We start from the raw sequence: 22,097 nt of genomic DNA on the forward strand, positions 1-22,097 counted from the left end.
CTTTATATATAAAATTTAGTAATCGGAATATTTTTCTTTTGCAGATATCAACAGAGCGGGATAGCAGCAAGCCTTATTTATTTATTTGTATTTTTTATTTATTATGTATGTATATTTTGTGTAAACGGGGCTTGTATTTATTTGTTATATAAATAATATACTTTTAGCTATAATTTGATCTTCTCAAAGCATTTCTTTGTAAGAAATGATATGAAAGATAAAACGCAACAATCAGCCCCAGCGAATGACGAAAAGAAAAATTCCATAGACAACGATGTACAGACATTCGATGCATTAAAGGGGCTAGCTTTCAGCTACGTTCTTACCCAAACAAGATTTCATATTTCATTGTTTATCTGCTTTATATAAGCAACAACTTTTTTAGTACAGTGTAATATTTTGCTGACTACTCTATCCTTTAGTTTCTACTTATTTGTTGCTCTTATTCACGCAGTTATTGTCAATTTGCCTTCTCTGAAAAACCATCGCTAACACTAGTGTTTTATTTTATAAATTTTACTAATTGCAGTACTTAACGGATCGCAACGGATGCGACTATAAAGTCCATTTTAGAGGGTGCGGAGAATCTTTCGAATTTATATTATTTATTAAAAAATTGTCATGAACAGATTAATTAAACATTAATATTTTATAATGAATTTCAAAACTTGGTCAGCTGTTGCGGGAGTTTTTATTGGTTGCTGCAGTAATGTAATATTCTTAGAGTTACTGATTAAGTAAGAATGATTTTCATCTTTACCTGAGCGAATAATTTTAATAAAACATTGTATTGTATCGTTAAAGATATGATCCTGGGTCCGGCAATTTAATAACGTTTTCACAATTTCTCATCATAGCCATTGAGGGCTTCATATTTACTTCAAAATTTGGTAAAGTAAAACCTGTAATTGGTCTCAGGGATTACGGTATCTTGGTGCTAATGTTTTTTCTTACAAACGTTTGCAATAACTATGCGTTCAATTTTAATATTCCTATGCCGTTGCATATGGTTTTCAGGGCCGTAAGTAATGACAATACATATTTTTCAATTATTATTATTTATCCTCATATTATATTTTGTTTTTTAATAATTAAAGGGTTCCCTAATGGCTAATATGTTAATGGGCATTGCGATATTGAAAAGACGTTACGTCATTTCCAAATATTTATCTGTCCTCTTAATAACCGTGGGCATTGTGATGTGTACATTAGTTTCGGCTAATGAAGTGGTAACATAATATATAAATATATTTTAATGAAACCAATGTATTGTAAAACTAATATAATTCGTCTTAGGAGGATACCAGTAATCCAAAATTGAAATCTACAGCAGCTAAGAATGAAGAATATTCCGCAATATTTTGGTGGACGCTGGGCATAATCATTTTAACTATAGCTTTATTAATATCCGCTTGTATGGGTATATATCAAGAATTTTTGTATAGAAAATATGGAAAAAGATCCCGAGAAGCTTTGTATTATACGGTAATTTTATTTGACTTTAAAAAAAAAATATTTTGCAAAATTAGCTATTCATCACCCTTACCCAATATGCAGAATTTTTATATTTTATTAAATGTGGGCTTAACAGTTGGTTTTTTGACTAAGCATTTTACACAATCTGCAGAAAGCATTTGCATCAAGAAGCATCAATTTAATAAATCTTTTAGGTTTCGTAATGGTTTCTACTCTATTTTAGGCTTCTTCGCAGGCGAAATTCATCCCTTTTCTCCCCAAAGCTGCACACGGCGCTAGCGTTTTAATGAAAGAAGCATCCTAAAGAAGCTGTCTTCTTTACATACTATGTAGAAATCATGCCTGTTCCAATCCAAATTTTATCTTTGACCAACTGGGAACCTATACGCTTGGATCATTCCATCGTAACTTTTGGAACACTGCATACTGAATATTCCAACAACCAACGACGAACAGACATTTCTCAATACGCTTATGCGTGTTATGCTGATGCCTTACGTGTGCTTTATAACGCTTTTGATAGACATTTCTGAATGTTGCAGATGGTTGGGAAAATGGTTCGGTGTTTAGCGTAATTCTCGTATAAAAGGTCCCTACTACTGAAACCATTTAAAGCAGAAAAATTCAAGTTCTAAATTCCAATAAATTTAAGTAACGTATCCTGCCTTTGGAAAAAACATTCAAACCAACAAAGAAATTCTTCATTTATACTAAAGCCTCATTTTTGTACATATGTGCATGAAATACTTGTTAATAGAACCTAGAAAAATAGTTGAGTAATTGATAAAGTATACTTGGATCAAAACGCAAAGGCAAATTACAATCGCAGGCAACTGCAAAGAATTGGGAGTATACATATTCTATATGCAAATCATTTAAGTGAAGCAATTTGATTCTTGTTATAAGAGGATCACGAAGGTGGTGACACTTGTCACTTCAATATATTTTTATTTCAACTCACTGTGCGTTGATAGTTACTTTCTGGATTCGATTTTTTTATATGAATTTTAAAAAATGATCGATTTTTCTTTTTTCAGCATCTTCTACCGTTACCCGGCTTTCTATTAATGGGCTCGAATATATGGCAGCATTTCATTATAAGTGTTGGCAGCGACCCGTTCAAGTTATTAAATATCAATTTATATTTACCAGAACAAATTGTTTATTTAATTTTTAATATGATGACACAATATGTATGCATAAGTTCTGTTTACGTTTTAACGGCGGAATGCACCTCTTTAACAGTCACACTAGTGCTTACATTAAGAAAATTCGTATCATTGTTAATATCTATAGTGTATTTCAAAAATCCTTTCACTCTTTACCATTGGATGGGCACAATATTAGTTTTTACGGGTACTGTTATATTTACTGAGGCTTATCCAAAAACTCTATGGCCTCTCGTTACGCGACAGGGGTATAGTAATGATCATAAAAAAGTAAAAACAAAATAGTTAGATTTTTTTTTATTCAAAATATCATATAGGCACAAATGCGTAGATCAAAAAGTTCCGTACTATTATCATGTAACATATTTTGTGTAAATAGCGCAATAAAATTGCTTTTTTTCTATATGCAAATTTTGTAATAAACATAAATAAGTGATTTGAGTATCGTTTTACTGCTAGTATGTGTTTTTCGAGTGCAATGATAAAATCAAATCATACCCGAATGGCTCCATGTGAAGTTAGGGGCAAATAATTCGAATCCTTGGTTTAGATATGGAAACTTTTTAGCGAACATTGAATGGATGCGAAGGCTTAAAAAGTCAAATGGCATTTTGCCGGACCCAAGCTGGTAATGTTTACTCATGAAGTGACATCTCAACTCATAAAGTTGAATTCGCGGGGACAAAAGCCTTCATATAAATTAATCCAACCTACGTTTCCTTTTTTTCCTCCATCTCCGCAAATTCTAAATTTTCCCGCTTAAAAGAATTTTTAGTGTATTTTTTTTTCGGTTCGTGCCAGAGAAATGGATAAGGACTGTAGATTCTGAGGCTTGTACACCAGCAATGTGAGATGAAGGAATTTTCCCGATGAAAACCAATCAAGCTGTACAAGCGTAGCTGAAAAGATGGCTACCAAAAGTAGTGACCTTTCTTTTCCTGAGTATTATAAGTAAAAAGTTGTACATATTGTACATATCTATAATTCAATTAATGTCCTATTTTATTATGATATGGTGTTATTATATTATTCAAATGTTCTGTTATTTCGTTCTTTTATAAATTCTGTTATTCTTCGATCCCTTTATTTTGTTGTTTCATCAAGCATGTCGAAGTTGACCATTGCTAAGCTTCTTAAAATTAGGCAAAATTTATTATATGCTATCCTTTCGTTGAGTAGGTTTTTCTCTAAATTTTCGATCATCTCATGACAAAGACGCGGTGTATTCACTTGGGATATGGCGAAGAAATTGAAAGAAGACAACCGAGGAATCTTTAATTATAGCTTCCGTTAGTTGACCTCGACCTATAAAGGCACTTAAGCTTAATAAAAAGAGGGGTTCGGTATTCCGGCACAAGTGTACTACTTCAGCTTACGCCACAATAGTAATCTAATTTCCATAATTGTTTTATTTGCAATCAAAATAATGATCGGAAAGCTCGCATATGATAAATAATCTTCCTTAGTGTAATAGATGCAAATGTACATTCAATTCCTCGAAATTATTAAACTTCATCTAAAGAGAACGGTTTGTTCACTTTTGGGCCGCCAATTGTTGAGTATAAACAAAACAATAACTTCTGCTTCTTTCCACATTATTGTATTACGTATCGCAAATTAAATACGATATTCTTGGGTACAAGAAACTGCCAATAGTTAACAGCAAACATACATATATACATACATTATGTTTCCAGTAATTTTTATAATTTTACGATCAAACATTTTTGCTTCGCTTTGGTAATCAATGAGAGATAAGTAACGATTTTCAGCATTTATTTTTGGAATTTTTTAATTTGATTTCTGGTAAGTATTTGTTATCGAATGTTTAATAAGTCAATGCATGCTCCAATTCAGACTAAGTATTTTTATAGCAAAATAAATCCAACTAATGACTTTCAAGGTGACACACTATTAATAAACAAATATTTGGAGACACACACATATATACACATATATATGTAGGTATTTATGGATGTACATAAATGCGTTACAAAAATCTAAATAAGTTTTGCGTGCAAACATATGCGTGAATGTTTATAAAATGAATAGAAAACGAGAATCCGACAACGAAAACAAAATTCTATTTTAAAAATAATGTCGAAAATATCGATACGTTCCGCTACACGTCTTAAAGATTCATTTAAATGTCTATGAAAAGCATTCTAAAGCATAAGAGCTTAAAGTTTTCGATTAATGCTAAAGAGACTTCCAAATTTTGCCCCCCTCATGCCAATTCGAACTAACTTTCCACTATGCAGTTTGCGCTGCTTATTATAGTGTAGACTATATAGCGATATTTGTTTGAATTCCCTTTGAAGTGAAGACCTTCAAAAATATTCGTAAACTATTCGAACTCTTGGCAACGATTCGAACCCACAAGTCACAAGTGTGCACAACAATTATCTAATAAAAATTTGGGATGCACTTCATAAAGTCACGATACTGTAAAAGTGTGGCGGGTCACGAGCGTTTTAAGACTTCTCTTAACAGTGTTGAAAATAGTTCAGCTTATACAGAACCGCTTCTGGCAGATTTTATCCGATTAGTTTATGACATGTTAGATGCAGACCTGAACTTGCATTTTCCTAAGATGGGGTTAAATCCAGATTTGTCAAGACGAGGACATTTTACACTGATATTAAATAATGTGCATTAATTTCTATGACTTGATACCAACAGAGATTGATCGGCTTTTGGAGTTTACGCCAACAAAAAGGTCTCACAGCCCAACCAAAAGAAAGCGCTTGCGCCTTGGATGAGCAGTCTTTTAAGTACCACTCATGCTTTTCAAATAACTAAAAAGATTAGAGCGTCTTCTTCTTTATTTATTTTTGTGATAAAGCAACAAGAATCTGACTTTGTTCGCACGTAAGAACACTAAGAGCCTTTCTTCATGGCCAAGTGAGCTGGAAACATGAATTGACTATGCCCAAATTTAGCAAAGTTTATTTCTCTTTTCAAAGGTCTTATTAATCTTTACCTATTTTCGTTATAAAGTATCACAAAAATTATAAGCTTGTTTGTCACAGGGACAGCTGTACGAAAGGGGGTTTAAAAATTTGCCCATACGATTTATATTTCCCGCATAGGTATAATAATATGCCATAATACTATTACTCAGCGGATTTTATCGACAAATTTTGCAATTTACATTTGGCCTTATATGAGGAGGGGCCTGCAAAAATGGCCTGACAGAATCGATTTTTAACAACGTTGATCCTCGGGCTCAAAAATTGTTACATTGCAGGTTGAATATGAGAGTGAATAGATAGAAAGACAAGTTTAGAATGGTTCAGGCAATAAAAGGTGAGTGTATTCTAAGTTCTTCTGGATGTTTTCATATATCCGCACAAATCGCTGGTAGAAATTTTGTATTTTTATATTTTGACTTAAGCGATTTTGCCGCTCAATTATTGCTCTCTCTACTTGTTTATAATTTCGCCCGTTTGAATTGTTAATTATTTCTCTCTCTTAATTTTTTTCGTAAATATAACAAAAATAAAGGAATTATTCGCAAGCTTATCAAGTTTACAGTAAAAACAATAGGTGGGAATTTTTGTACACCGTTAGAGAAAACGAAGGTATAATAAAAATTTATTTGCGTTTGCAATGCTTAACAATGCGCTTCAGGGAATCTACAAACTGCATACATTTCGGCCTCAATTAACAATTTTGAACAAACGGTATCCCGTACAGTTTCATTATTAAAGTTTTCTTTTCAATCAATAGTTAATAAGCTCTGCAGCATTGATTTTCAAAAGTCCTCCATTTCTAAATACAAGTGTATCCGCCTGAGTAGCCGAAGGCGAGGAATCTCGACTAGCAAGTCAACGGTCGTGGGCTCGAATCTCAAGTGCGGTAGAGTTTTTAATAAAAGTCGATAGCCTTAGATGCTAGTGCTTTAAGAGTCTTAGAATTTATTTCTCTGGCGAAATTAAGAATAATAATAATAATAATAATAATAATAATAATAATATTAAATACAAGTGTAACAGAAATCCTATCGAAAATGTATTTCGCATGATTTTACGTTCGAAGAATTCGATCGGTTTGACTGGGTACTGGACGTATAGTCTTAAACTCATGTGTAAAGCATTTTGATAACTTTCACTCTCTGTTCTGCATTCAAACAAAATCTAACTAAAACTCTGTATTCATTAAAACTCTGATTTATCTAAGTTATTGGATATGTATATTGACGGCCCAAAGTATACTCAATGAGGATACAAAATCAATCTAAGATTAAAAAGAGGTCAAAAGTACACCCTTTTAATAAATAGCATATAAAGAGAGTCCTGACTGTGGCTGTATCTATAAATAGAATAAGGGTCAGTCGAAATTTCCCGAAAGAAATCTCTTAAATACCCTACATACCCTAGGGCCAAAAGTAAAGGATCTTACAAACTCAGCTTCATCTTACCCATTGATCCCTTCAAAGGACGATCGATTTTATCTTGTTTTCATTTCAGTTCCCAATATTGCGTAAGTTCAGATAGCCGCCTTTTTCCCACTTCCCAAAACTTTTACAGTTTTCCCTTTCAATCGTGGAAAATACTCGTGAAAAAAACTTTTTAATAAACCTAAACATTGCCCGCTAACCATTAAAGCCATCAAAGTACCACTTTTTCCCGTTCCTCTTTCAAAGAGTCACGCATTATGAACGAGTTAAGAAAATTAATATATCTTCTGATGATAGATACATAAATATACATACATACATACATACCTATATGCATACATATATATATACATGATATATCTAAAGAACAGATTCTATGAATAGGCACACATGCATACATTTAAGAGTTTTTCCAATTTAAGCTTAGAAATGTTTATTTGCTTTTCTTTACTTAAAAACTATGCTTAGTTATAAACTTCAACTCTATCGTCATCATCTTGTTCGGTGTTTTAATTCGTATTGACATGCGTGAACTTGGCGTCAGTATTGCTTTTAAAGTTATGCAATTGGTTTGTGTCAATTAGTTCAATTATTACCCATCGTCGTGCTAACCATTGAATACGAATTAAATAATTCCCGTTGCTTTTATTTTAGATAATCTGTGTCGCCGCTCTAATATATAAGAAATTAACTGATAATAAGGCGCGAATGATATTCTTACGTAATCGAAAAACGTCCAACGAATGGAATTTATTGCAGAATGTTACTTGGTCTCAAGAGGGCAGTGACTTTAGCATTTTCGCCTATGCTGGCTACACATACATTATAGCTGTCTGCTTGTTGGCAAGGTTGAAATAAATATTTTTATTACTCTCGACTACTAACTCTAACCAATTCTCCCTTCCACCAACCATCTTGCCTTCACGGCGGCGCTTTTTGCACTTTACTACGAAACCACATTTCCACAGTATTGACAAAGTCTTTAACACATTGACAGACAGTAGTGTAAGAAAAATTCGATTCAAATTCTATTACTACATCCCTTACTAATGGACGAGATGCGTGCATTACCCAAGAAGTCGTTAGGTAATAGTTAATAGTCTTATGTGCTAGAATTATTTATATTCAAAACCGTGTTTGCCGAGACCATAAATCTAAGTAAAAAATTCCTTCTTGCTAAGAAAAGAAAAATAATTGCACTTTAACAACATATTCGTAATTAGAAAAATTTAGTATAAAAGAAAACTGTTTTATATGTTTAAAATTATCTTCATAGTTTTCGTTTTGATCTTGCTTGATCTTGAATTAATCATATGGAATGTAAATTTAAAACCACAAATTATTAATCTTTTTTGCAAGTCAAGATAACATAGCGTAGATAATAATAATCCAACTTATATAAAATATGACTTCAAATAAACTTTTTCCATTTAATGATCGCTATTTCATCTATTTTTAACATTTCGTGTTCTAATTAGAACAATCTATCTGAAACGTGCAATAATTGACTCAGTTCTTCGGTGAAGTCATTTAATAAATCTTTAATAATTTAACGGTAATGACAAAATGAAAAGTTACCTAACTCCAGATACTTAGATGTATTCATCAAAGCTACTCAACGTTGAACATTGCTTTCCATATGGAGCACATCAAGCTTGACGAAAAAACTTTTAATAGATTGATCCTAAAAGAGCAAAGCATGATGAGCAAATGAGTAAAAGATGTGTTTTCCAACATACCTCAACTATACCGAATAAAAGTTCAATAGCCATAGTACTTGTGTACCGTAGTATTACGAGCCTTGAGACTAATAGAACAAACTCCGAGATATTTGCCTAATCGTACGCTTATCTATTCATTTTTCGTTTTTCATTCAATTTATATTTCCTTGCCTACGAATTTATTTTCATTCGTCGTACATCTGACAACAGTACTTGTGATGTATGGTAGGAACAAAAACGCTACACTAAATTATTGTCAAATGACAATAAGAACGCGTACGAGCAGACGAAGTGTCGATAACAATCTAAACCTCCTGAAGGAGCAATGTTTTTGCATCGCGTTGCACAATGCAATTAGAAAATACAAATAATGCGGATATCGTGACGCATTAATCATTACTTTGTTTATACAATTTTGCTTAAACCGTTTGAAGTTAACTGAGAAGTATTCGATGATTTACTCTAAGGTAATACATTAGGTTGGCGTGGAAGTTTTGCCCTATTTTAAATGAAACATTTAAATTTGAAGATATGTTTGATATGTTTTCCAACAGTCGAACAGTGGACGCCGAGTTCCTTTGCACTTGCAAAGCGGTTAGATGTAAAGTATTCTCTGACATGGGCCGCAAAATGTCATTCCCGAATGGATCGACGATCTTCTTTGAGATTAAAATTTTCGAAACGAAATTTGGCAAATTTTCTTCAGCAAACTTCACTATTTACATCTTCACTTGCCAACGTGTCACAACCAGCGCATAGCTTCCCTTTTGGAACTCAGACCAAGCACAATGTCTTAAACGAGCTTTATCCCTTCTGTCCTTCGCAACTATTTTGATCGATAGGTATTAAAAAGAGATTTCTTATATCCCACGCAAGGAGCCTTACGCATTCTACCTGTATGCCTTGACCTGACAAGTAAAAATATAATGGGTTTAGTGCATAGTAAACTAGGACAAAGCTTTCCCACTTTATACGCCTATTAAACAAAAGAAAAATGAAATAATAATAATAGCAACGATAATAATAATCGCATTAAATATTTAACTCTCCTTGCATTATTTCGATGAATATTTTTTAGTGAAGTTTTGTAAACGTTTTCAATAATTTATCACCTATAGCGAGTGCTAATAGCAAGTTGCATCCAAATTCCTTTGTATGTCGAACAGTTTTTAAAAGACACCTATCACGAGAGAATTTATAAGAGACGTTTGTTAAAGATTCGAGAAAAACAAGTTTAAAATTTTGACTATGCAAACCTTTTCTTATTACACTAGCCTTTTTATCAACTTTTTTCATAAGTCTGCAATCCCAGCACCGTTAAAAGATTTCTCGCTATTGTCTGCCTGTCGTCTTTTCTCGACGATTTTCTTGCTAAAAAATGCCCTTTACATTTTACGTGTTGCGAATATTGGCAAAACAATTTATATGGATCAACAGACGAATTTTAATTAAACTCAACATTTCCATCCCACGTCCCTTTCGAATCGCTGTCAATGTCATATCTACTCAGCGGTTGCCTTGATTCTAATGCACTCTTGAAACTATTTCCAAAGACACCTGTTCGTGTGCTGGGGAAGTTCAACAGTGGACGCCATACGCTTTAACTTCACAGTAGAGATTTATTCGCCGCAGATAGCATTTTCGACCACCAGGGATAAAGCTTTTCAAGGAAAAAAATTACTTTTATTTAATGAATTTTTTTCACACATTCTAGAAGGTTCAAAGCCTCCATTAAGCCAATCAAAAAAAAATTATTTTTCGAAAAATTTACACTGTTTTCCACATTTAAGGGATAATTTGGTTCTTCTCGCATAGAGTATAATAAATTTGTGCGGATGTGTCGCACACATCGATAAGAACGCAAGATAGACGCAATTTTTTTTTATACCAATCAACACAGGATAATTTTCGGAATCGATTCAAGCCGGACGGTCTGTCAACCATTAGTCCATGTACGCTCTTGCTCAGTCTGCAGGTGCATGTAGACAGAGAAAAGGCTTTTATTGAGAGAGTTACTGTTAATGTGATCAAAATTGGTGCCAAGCCCACTTTCATATGTAAATATCGTCATATTAATAAATCTTTCCATTTTTTTTTTTTTTTTGTTTCAAATTCGAGGAATGATCCTATTTTTAACGAGCACAAAGTCTTACCTTTGAGTAATGTTTTTAAAATTCTCTCTCAGCATTAGTAAAAAAAAACAAGTAAGAAAATTATATTCGGTCGTGACCGAATCTCTTATACTCATCACTATAATCATAAGACAGACAAAAAATCGAAAAGCTATATTTTCATCTTCTCGAACGTAAAGTAAGCGCCGCCGATTTTTTCTGCTTTCAGAGCAAAAGTTTTTGCCCCTCAGGCGTGCAAGCATGGTACGCGTGTCCTTGGAAAATTTTCCAAATTCTTTCACAATTTTGTAAGCGATCCTAAAGTTTGGTGCCGATCCAGTATATACATATTTTATAGGATCTCTGACGCATCCTTCTGAGTGTTGCAAACTGCTCTTAACAGGGAAGACGAAAACTACACATTAAATCAAGTCCGTCAAGTTGCCCTTACGACTTCGCTTTCATTCAAACGGAACTAATTATGAAGGCTTGCTATAAAATCATTTACAAAATCATAGTATTCAGAATTAATTTGTTACACTTTCTTCACTAAAAAAATAGTTAACCTTCATGCTGAACACCCTATATATATTGCATTTAAACAAAGTTATTAACGTGAGAACAATTTTAGGTTAATGAACCTCCACAAGAAAGCCTCAACAACTGATATACTGCTAATGCGCTTTGGTGTGATTATATTTCTATTACAAGGTAATGAAATACTTAAGCTTATATATACATACAGCAAACACACACATCCGCGCATACACAAATTCTAATATGCGACAAGAAACTTCAAGTTAAGCGATTCATTTATTTATTATTCCTCAATCACTTTCATTCACATGAGTATTTTAGTGTTTTTCGTTTTGTTTTTTTTCCCAAGGAATTTTGGTCTTTTACTCTGTGGAATATGTTCCCGATGAGATAAGATTGAATGCTTTAATCCTGGGCAGCCTGTCATTTCTGACGTGCGGTTTATTTTTGCTTGAAGATTGCCTAACCGAAAAGGAGACTAGTATCGAACATAAATTTATACAAACCGATGTACATTCGAATGTAAAAATAATTACAAAAACTTTTATTGAACTATAATTTAATTCTTTACAGAAACCATTTAAGAAAATTATATCCTCGATACCAGTTGAAAGGAGAGATGATGACAATATAATTCATACATATGTTTAAACGATTTCAAACTTCACTTACTATTATTTAAATTGCTTTGCATCCATGTTTTAATGAATTCAAACATTTTTGTCGTTTATTTAAAAGAAATTTTTAATTTTCTTAAACTTAAGGTTTATTTTTTATTTTAGTAATATTATTATTATTATTATTATTATCATTACTGTTATTATTATTAATTGTTTTTATTATCATCTTTTTTTTTTTTCTGCTATTTTAAATATACTTTTTCATAAGTGTATGCTATTTTCCATCATTAATTATAGGTAGCAGGTGTGTCTCTGTGTTTGTATACGTCTGCAGGTGTTTATTGTACAATTTTACACAAGTGTTTTATGCTGAATAGTTGTGTATAGCGATTATTTTATTTTTTATTTTTTTTCTTCTTCTTTGCCGATTTGTTCTTCTTCTTTGATTTCTTGCCGCTATCACTGTCCGTTGATTCGGAACGTTTGCGGGATTTCTTATCTTTTGATTGCTTCCGCTTATGATCGTCAACATCTGTATCCGAATCGGATGAACTATAATGTTTATGATCTGAATGCGGCGAACGTTCATGGTGTTGTTGCCGTTTATTTTGAGTTAATCTTTCACCTTCGCGAGAATGATGGTGATGATGATGATGATGATCTTTTTCAATACTATGACTTAATTTGTCAAAACGTACTGGCTGTTTATGATCCTTAGCTAATTGTGGATTGCGGCGATCTTTATCACGATTACGTTCTCTTTCGCGTTCCCGTTCGCGTTCTCGTTCCCTTTCGCGTTCTTTCTCACGGTCTCGGTCCTTTTCTTTTTCCTTTTCTTTATCACGTTCTCTATCACGATCTCTTTCTTTTTCCCGTTCGCGTTCTCTTTCTCTTTCCCTTTCTCTTTCACGTTCTCTATCTCTTTCCCTTTCGCGTTCCCGTTCTCGCTCTTTTTCTCTATCCCTTTCAGTGACCCGATTAGTCCGATAATTTTTATCATGCTCATTACGTTTGGCTACAATTTTACTATCAATTCCTCTCTTAAAACGTTCAGAATCCCTATCTCTATGATCCCTATATTCTTCATTACCACTGCTACGTTGATGATTATCGTTTGCCGCCACTTGTGACAATATAGGATGACTGATTTTGCTGCCTAAACGTTCTTTAATGGACTTCTTTTTCTGTTCTGCATGGTGATCACTTTTCAATTCAATTGAACGCTCTTTATTCATGCTAACCGGTAAAGTAATTTGTATATTTTTAATATCGTTTACTTCACCGACATTGCTATTAACACCAGTACTGTTATTGCCACTATAAATTGCTGAAGTACGTTCGCGTGAAGTTGACTTTTTATGGATTTCAATTGGTCTTATCGCATTGATAGCCCGAGCAAAAATCGCTTTTTCTGCTCGTACAATTACGTCATTGGTTACTTTTTCTGAACTATCGGTTGGCGGTAACTTCTCATCTAGCCTCCTCTCGTCAATAGGAGCCAAGGGAGCACCTAATTGCTCTTCAATTTCCCATTTAGATGCTTCGGGTACTAATTTCAAATTATTATCCTGAACTTTGAAATTATTATCATCGAAATCAGTTTCATATTCGTGAATATCCAGCACGGCTTCAAAGCATTTAATATCCGAAAGCGGCACTTTATCATCTGTTTCTAATTGAGATGAAATTTGAGATATTTTATTTAACGGGCTGTGAACTATCCCCTCTTCATTTGCTTCGCATGTTTTATTCTTTGTAGGTTTTGAATTTTCCAATACATCAAATTCTTTATTTAACTCTCGAGTCTTGTCATACATTAGTCGGTCTTCGCTCTGACTATTGTTGATACCGTTCATATCATTGCTATTATTGCTGGTATTGTTGTTTTGTTCACTTTCGTCCTTCTCCAGTTCATCGGTTTCATCTGATTTTTGCCTATGACGTTCTTTTTTAGATTTCTTTTCTTTTTTAAGTTTTTTATTTTCTTTTTTCTCTTTACGTCGTTTTTTGCGATCTTTCAATTTTTTTTCAGACTTTTTACCTTCGACTGATTTTTCCTTATGATGATCGAGTTCCGGCGAAACTGATTGCTGTTCGCTCACGTCCACTTTCAGTTCCGTTAACCGCGGCGGCGTCATGCTATGTCTTCGCGTTTTCACTTCCGTTTCAATGTGCTCCTTTTCACGTTGCGGCGGTCTCTCTTCACTCTTACGCTTAGCATGATGTATATGATTGACAACTTTATCCTTATCCTTTTTATAATTCATCGAATCCGATGGTTTTCCCTTCGGTGTGGTGCTGCGATTATAGCGTTTACGTTTTTCACCATAACGTAAACTTGAGCGTGAACGGGACCGAGTACGAGTCCTGGTACGTGATCTAGAACGTGTTCTCGATTGTGAACGCTGTTCGCGTTTATTCATGTTGTACATTTTATTCTCTTCCATATCTTGAGAAACACACTTTTCGTACAGGTCGGGTGTAGGATTGCGTAGGCCCCGATTATCGATTCGATTTAGATCACGTTGATATAAAGAGTGGCCAGAGGATGGTGGAGACATATTACTATGACTATGGAATGGATTACGGCTTGTCGGTGGCATTTCAAATCCTGGCGGTGGCGGCTCCGTGGTCTCGTCGTTGGAATTAAAAATTTTGCGATGATGCATTAATGGCTCCCTGAAATTTGCAAAAAATAAAAGCAATCAATCTGCGTAAACAACTTTAAAACGGTAATCGGCAATTACCTAATATCCGGTTTTCTATCTAGCGAATCTCTGCGCTTAATCAAATCCCTGGAATCATTACATTTCATTGCATTAATGTTACTTCTACTATTACCACGTTTATACCTAATGTAAAATTGAAAAAATGAAAAAAAAAAAGAAACCTTCCAAAATTCAAAGTATTTACCTAGGATTGTAAACCATTTCTTCCGGTTCTTCATGTCGCGGTTTCGTATGATGATATCTGTTGTATAATGAAAGAATAATAAGATTTTATTTGAACTGTGCATTTTATTATCATTTATCTTTTTCCTTTATAAACAAATGGTGTTACTTGCGTTCAATGACGAAATAAAAAAAATTAATGTATATAACTAGAACAACTAGAACTGTTTCGCTCAGTGTCAAATGTTATTGAAAAACTACTTACATTAATAAATTTTTATTTTTATAAGCAATATATGATCTTTCAATAAAACATTATTTCTTATGTAAATCCATTTAGTACTAAAATTTATTAAAGAATTTTTTACGAAGCTTTTTACGAAGCTTGCAATATTGAACGCAGGCGAAAATTATTTGTTGCTGATTCAAGAGTATGTCAAATACTTAAGTGGCATTAACATATTTTTGCCGTATAATTGTATATAACACGCGTCTACTCGCGATTTAACAGATCTTTTTAGATGTGGACGTCGCAGATAAATAGCCGACGCCTATGTCTCAAACGTTGAATACCCACCCACAATAATCTCTGCAAATGGATTAATAAAGAAGAAACTCTTTATTTACTATTGAAATTTTGAAACTTATATTGCAATGCCTGCATCATGGAAACGGTATTACTTATGTTGCCGCAAACACGCAATGTAACAACCATCTTAACGTTTTTGCAGAGAAACATCAACTTCATTTTGAAAACGAGGAAAAGCGCACGTTGAGCCTAAACGCACAAATATACTCCGATAGTTTGCGAGGAACTGACTAATTTTTCTGTTTAATGACCGCGATAATCGCTTGAGTGAGTAGAGCCAAGTCTTGCCGACAATCCTTAACAGTTACGATAAAGTTTCAACTATTCACTCATGAAGAAATTACTATTTTACATATTTTGCGTTAGCGACTAGAGTAAGTAATCGGTAAATTTTAAGGTACTCCACGTTATGCTCTAATAACATCCTTCTAACGCAATTTCATTTCACCTGTTCAAAAACAAAAAACAATCCCCCACACCCAGTATTATTGAGTACGGAAATTCTACTTTTTTACCCGAAGCCTGCGCAACTGGTAGGAGGAGACTTCAGTATCAAATTCTGATTCGATCTGGACCTCACGATCTACCCACCTGCGCTTATATGTAATATCTACATATTGTACACATTCTCCCGGCTATAAAAATTTAAACGTCGACTTCGAATTTGGCAAGCATATTACTATCTCTTGTATTAGCAATATGTGAAATCGGTCGGTACAGTATAAAATGAGAACAGCTCCGCTCTGGCCATTTTTTCCTTTTTACTCGTAAACTCCAATAAATGTAACGGTAAAAATTTTCAAGCATATTTTACGCGGAATCCCACGGCACTTGTACAAAAATGAATAAAATCAACCTCGCCCACCGGATAGAATTTTCTTTCGTATTTCGCGTACGGGATTGGTTAAAAAGTTTCTCATTTTAATCTAGGATTGAAGCGCATAGAACTCTATTTTCTTCTGACATTATATGATAGAAAAAATAGTTCACTTACTTATCAATGAAATTGTGATTCTTCATAATGGGCGGCGGTAGTAATGGCGGCGGTGATCTATAGCGTTTCGGAGAATGAGACCTGGACCTGCATAAGTAAAGAAATGTATAAGCCATTGGATAGATTTTTCCACAGTTTACCTGGAATTTCTCTCGAATGATTTGGAACGTCGAGGTCGATAACTCAATTCTCTTTCACGTTCTCTTTCTCGTTCACGTTCGCGTTCCAATCTATCGCGTTCCCTATCGCGATCCCTTTCTCTGTCCTTGTCCATATCCTTGCCATAACGAGGCCAACGTCTTTCAATTTCGCGATCGCGGGACCGTGCTCGCTTATCGTGATATCCTAAATCCTTAGGATTACGGTTATTATATGGTGATATACGAAACGGCCCACGCATATGACGTTCCTTAGAGCGACGTCGCCTATCCGGAGAACGGCGCTCATCTTTCTTTTTCTCTTTTTCCTTCATAATGCGATTAAAAGCCTCCAAAGGATCATCTATTATGCTGAAATCAAATTTTGTCGTAAAAAATCTCCCGTTTATTGATTGAATTTTCCTCATTGCATGTCTTACCCTACGCCAACTTTTGCTTGTACTTCTTCATATACGGAGCTTAAATTGTTGTAAGGTCTCATTGGGTTTGGTCCCTCCGGTGGCTCTCTTATGGGATAATTAAAACGATTAGGTGGCATATTAGAAGGCGGAAAACGTTGATATCTGTGAAGTACAAAAATCAAATTTTTATGGTATGGGTTTGTGAACAATTCTCAAGTCTCTAGGGAATTGCAATTGGTTTTCAATCCATTTCATTTTCCTTGTCACATATAGATGAATGGTGATTGAGATCGACAGCGTCCAAAGATCTTTTGATAGCGATCGGTAAATATTTTCCTTTTTGGTTCCCTCTTGTTTTCTAAGTAGAAGACTTACCAGCTTTCATTGGATCTGATAATTAAATTAATTCTCTCTTAAAGTTTCAAATGTCCTCGTTCAAGAGATTATTTTTAAATCTTTACACTTTACATAGACACACATTTACAAAGGGTATAAATTTAATACTTTATTAGTGAAGTTCAATTAAATACTAAAAAAATTTTTCTTTTGCTTTCTAACGATTCTAAGAAATTCTTATATTTTACACTACATTTGTAGTTCAATGTTGTTTGTGTTGTTCTTGTTAACAATGTTGCAACAATTCTTTCGCATTTAGTTGCTTTTCACTTTCTCTTACAAATAAAATAAAAAAAAAATAGTTTTGCTTTATATAAAATTAAATACTGTTGGTCTACAAAGTTGAGATCAAAAACAAGTAAACGAGTAGTTCTTGAGTAGCAGCTGCAATTGTTACTTGTTGTATATTAAAAAATTTTTATGGTTGTATTTTCTTTTTTTTTTTCACTTACAACTTACATGTTATTGTAAAAAAATGTAGAAATATTTAAAGATTTGTATAAACATGAATTTCATACAAATTGTGAACAATTATTAAAAAATTATGGGAAAATCAATAATCAATTGATAGAGAAACTTTATGCGTATGCATTAGTATACGGTTAATAACGTAGCTGAAAGTTGTAGAGCGTCGATAGAGATATCGCTTGTTCGCACCTCTAACCAGGCTCTTGGCTCTACTGTTAAAGCCTTTTAAATACGACTGAGTACGTGAAGTATATATATACATATATACATGCATACATACGTACACACACATATATGTATACACACTTCTTTTCTTTTGTGAGAATATTTCTAAATTTTCAAAATGTTGAAAAATAAGCTCACTTACCCCGGTGCCATATTGCCGATGGGATTGTAAGTTTGATCGTATTGGTTAATCGGCGGCATGGGCATACGTTGTGCTGGATGTGGACCTACTTGATGATGTGGTGGCATTGGATGCTGGGGAAACAATGGTGGTCTTGGCATTGGATTATGATAGCCGGGATGCATGTTCATAGACCGTATCGGTCGTTGTTGCATGTCGGCGTAAGGTGGATGCTGCGGTGCATATAATGGGGGTGGCGGCTGGTTTCCCCCTGGTGGCTGCAATGGATTCTCCAATAATTTATTCATTACTCGGGGCTTGTCATTTATGTAGCTATTATCGTTCATGTTATTATCATGATGGTCATGATTGCGATGTTTTTCCCTGGAGATATGGTCCCAGTCTTTATTTGAACCAGGCGGTTGCTCATGCGGCGGCCTATGACCACCACCGGTACCTTCATGATGATAAGGGAGAACCTGCAACAAAAATAAAAAAAATAGAAAATTATTCATACTCTATGAAGATCACCTCGTATCTTAAAGATTATAGGGAATGTTCTCGAGCTAAGGATTCGTCCACTAAAAGTTCCGTAAATCTTTCGCTTGGTCTATTCGCATATAAATTTGTGAACAGTTCAAAACATTTACTTGATAGTACTTCCCTACGGCAAGTCAGAAAAACAGCAAAGGAATTGGTTCACATTTAGCGGAAAGTAGTAGTACACATTTGAATAGGAACGTTCATTATTGGTTTACACACTAAGTTCTGCCATTTAAGACTTGATTATGAAATCATATAAAGTGTGGCTTCAAACATTGTAGCGAGAGGAAATTTCGTCAATCTTTTTAAAACAGTGCTATATTCGCTTAAAAAAATTTTATTGTTATTTATATATAAACAAATAAGTTGACGATGTATCCGAAGTGAACATTTTTCTCATGTGAATTTCTCGCTGCGAACATTTAATATAATGTTTTCTTCGTTATTTCTCCACTTCTATATTAAAACTTATCCATATACATCAGTCTTTATCAATCAACTATGCTTATTTTACCTGGTGTTTGCTTTTCGGAGAATTTTCTAAGCCTGGTGGTCTAGGATGCGATGCGTGCCTTCGATTAAGATATTTATCTGTACATGTATCTGATGCAGAAGGTACCGTTACTACTATGTTATCTTCGTAATCCGACTCTTCATGATTAGGACTAGAAGTTTCCTTCTCATCACTTTTAGTAACAGTAACAGATTCAGCAGGAGTTTGTGATAAGGATTCTTCCGATTTTGTTTCTTCCTTAGGAGTTGATTCTTCAGGCGTTTCGGCAGAAACTGAGGAAGTCTTTTCGCCTTGTGGTGATTTCGGGGCAATTTCAGGATCTCCGTCCTTCGATTCTTTTTCTTCGTCCTTGGGCTTAGAATCCTCTGTTATCTGTGATTGGCTAGCTTTATTAGGCTCAGCAGTTTCCACTGGTGGCGCTTGAGAGACTTTGTAAAGAAAAAATAATTATATGTGAAACAAATTCTTAAAACTAAATAAAAGAAAAATAATCAACATTAGCTTCTAGGGCTTCTTTTATTATAATTTTGCTTCATACCTTTCTTTGTTTGACCAGAAGCTTTATACCCCGTTCGATTTTTGAAAGCGTTCACTGAATTCCGCAAGAAACGATTTGGTATTAATGAACCGGGTGAGCTTCCCTTCTCTTTACAGTCCGGACATTCATTATCTTCAGATTCCAACAAAGCAGTACGAACGCCTTTTCCAAAAAAAAGAAAAATCGTCAACAATTGTGATTGCATAAATTGAAATTTCTTAAGAACTTACAATCGTCGCAAAAAGAACTACCACAACAAGGTATCATAACGGCGTCAACAAATAAATCATTGCAAATATTGCAAATTAAATCATCTGGTATTTCTTGCTTCTTTTCCTCTTCCACTATTGGTTCTTGACTCTCAATCATTAGTGCTCTGACAGTTAAAAATCAAATGAGGATTATTCAGTCAAAATGTTTTAAGAATATAAAATACGAACCGATCCTCTTTATCAATGAAGGATTTCGGGATGCCCGTAGTGCGCTTAATTTCGACATGTTCTTTGCTAACATTGTATGGACAATTTTTAATCCAATGGCCACCCTTTTTGCATTTATTGCAGCGGTATGTTAACGGTACCTCGCCCGTTTGGGAATAACCTCTTATTTTCTGATAACTAACGTAGTTAATGAACAGATAATAAAAAAAGCAAATCATTAAATCTCATAAGAGAATGGCTTTTAGTTAAAATATATCTTAGTTCAAACAAAATTTGAATTTGTTTTTTCTTACCTTTTTGGATCGTAATCTGCTGTACTTTGTAGCATCATGGCTTGAATTTTATCTTCTTCGGTACCTTCCATTTTTGATAAGTCAAAATCCGCTCCCTCTACTTTTGAAGTAACACGCGCTTGCATGGGTTTAGTTGTTGGATCCCAAGTCTTCTTCACCTGATTGACTATTGGCACACGCGATATTATCAATGAGGTATTTTTTGGTATCAAACTCGTGTCATGTTGATATTCTATGAATTGAGGTAAAAATGATGAGTTCTAATAGTGCCTCACTTTGAATATTTGTTACCTTCTTTTGTTTGAGCATTAATTATTTGCAAGTCGAAATCGGTTATTTTACTAAGCCGCTTTTGCTGTAATATGGCCTTCTTAAGATCCGCCACTGATATATGCAAACCATCAAACGTAATGGTGTCATAATCAAGTGTGCTTTTGAATTTGTAATGTACCGACATTTCCCTTATCTTGCACTTTGTTTTTCACTCGCAAGAGTATTTTTCAATGAGTTTTAAAAACTTTTCTCTGCTTTAGAAAACTTGTAGGTAAAATCTGATAAATTTTCCATATAGCATTAGATTACCAATTTTCGCATTTCTAAAAAACATTTAAGTATTTGGGTCAGCGTTGCCAGAAGTCAACAATCACGTTCACGTTGAATTAATGAAAACGAGAAACGGAAACTCTTTAATTAGGAGCAGGAGAAATTTTGAAAGTAATTTTTACGCATCTCTGTAAACTAATTTATAATAAAAATATAAATCACTCAACGAATCAGCCAGGCGCTAATATCATCTAAAACGCATACATAATTTTACACTGAGAGAGACATTTAATTTGTATACTTTTTTACATATATTTAAATTAAATTTATCCTCCATTAACAGAAAGCAATCTTAAAAAACTACCATATCTCTTTACTCGAGAAAGTGAGTAAATCTATTTGTATGGTTACTGGCACAATGAAGCGTTATTCCTATTTTCGAGTTGCGACTTCAACTTTGCCGACTTTTTACAATACTTTATGGGTGACTATACATACGAACAGAACACAAATAAAAAAAAGTACAAAAATAAATTTTGAATTTTAAAGTTGTTAACCTATTATTATTATTATTATTTTAATTTTAGACTATCACTAATGACTAGACTAATGAAATGAATTCTTAGACTAAAAAAAAGACATTGAGCACTAGCAACACAGGCTATCGGCTCTAATTATAAAAAAGAATAATAAAATGTACATTAGATAATGAGCTTAGTAGTATTAATAAAGTAATGTATAGAATTGATATTCTGTTCTGAAGCTGATTGTAGAATGTTCAAAGGGTTAATCGTTCCAAATGCAACTAACTATCGTTCCTCAACTACCCAAGGAAAAGTTGAGGCAGTCGCAGAGAATGTGCTTTGTAGTAAGAGTTTGTCCACAACAGCAGATTGGGGAAGAAGACTTCTTCAGGATCCATTGGTGAGTTGCAATTGTATGACCAA

The 22,097-nt window shown here is 33.9% G+C and overlaps 3 protein-coding genes across 5 annotated transcripts; 2 read left to right on the forward strand and 1 right to left on the reverse strand.

Annotated features, from left to right (window-relative positions):
* Window positions 1–491: 491 nt before the first annotated feature.
* Window positions 492–3,014, forward strand: LOC119641209 (UDP-xylose and UDP-N-acetylglucosamine transporter). Its single transcript, XM_038039753.1, has 5 exons — window positions 492–737; window positions 805–1,021; window positions 1,098–1,229; window positions 1,297–1,485; window positions 2,514–3,014. The coding sequence occupies exons 1-5, from the start codon at window positions 655–657 to the stop codon at window positions 2,928–2,930; spliced, it is 1,038 nt and encodes a 345-aa protein (XP_037895681.1). The 5' UTR covers window positions 492–654; the 3' UTR covers window positions 2,931–3,014.
* Window positions 3,015–7,540: 4,526 nt separating this feature from the next.
* Window positions 7,541–12,146, forward strand: LOC119641278. 2 transcript variants are annotated; one of them, XM_038039874.1, is made up of 5 exons: window positions 7,541–7,616; window positions 7,702–7,895; window positions 11,511–11,590; window positions 11,766–11,938; window positions 11,990–12,146. In XM_038039874.1, the coding sequence occupies exons 1-5, from the start codon at window positions 7,572–7,574 to the stop codon at window positions 12,065–12,067; spliced, it is 570 nt and encodes a 189-aa protein (XP_037895802.1). In that variant the 5' UTR covers window positions 7,541–7,571; the 3' UTR covers window positions 12,068–12,146. The 2 variants fall into 2 exon arrangements, with proteins under 2 accessions (XP_037895802.1, XP_037895803.1); XM_038039875.1 differs by having other exon boundaries at window positions 11,766–11,926.
* A 108-nt stretch (window positions 12,147–12,254) lies between these two features.
* LOC119641198 (E3 ubiquitin-protein ligase RBBP6) lies at window positions 12,255–21,203 on the reverse strand. Of its 2 annotated transcripts, none has more exons than XM_038039734.1 (13): window positions 20,899–21,203; window positions 20,608–20,839; window positions 20,315–20,491; window positions 20,105–20,250; window positions 19,875–20,036; window positions 19,337–19,764; window positions 18,301–18,758; window positions 17,088–17,231; window positions 16,651–17,019; window positions 16,511–16,591; window positions 14,950–15,006; window positions 14,784–14,888; window positions 12,255–14,715 (listed from the first exon to the last, which is right to left on the reverse strand). In XM_038039734.1, the coding sequence occupies exons 1-13, from the start codon at window positions 21,062–21,064 to the stop codon at window positions 12,432–12,434; spliced, it is 4,809 nt and encodes a 1,602-aa protein (XP_037895662.1). In that variant the 5' UTR covers window positions 21,065–21,203; the 3' UTR covers window positions 12,255–12,431. The 2 variants fall into 2 exon arrangements, with proteins under 2 accessions (XP_037895662.1, XP_037895661.1); XM_038039733.1 differs by having other exon boundaries at window positions 16,511–16,597.
* Window positions 21,204–22,097: the final 894 nt, after the last annotated feature.

This window comes from Glossina fuscipes, unplaced genomic scaffold (genome assembly GCF_014805625.2).
Source record: "Glossina fuscipes isolate IAEA_lab_2018 unplaced genomic scaffold, Yale_Gfus_2 147, whole genome shotgun sequence".
Classification (NCBI taxonomy): domain Eukaryota; kingdom Metazoa; phylum Arthropoda; class Insecta; order Diptera; family Glossinidae; genus Glossina; species Glossina fuscipes.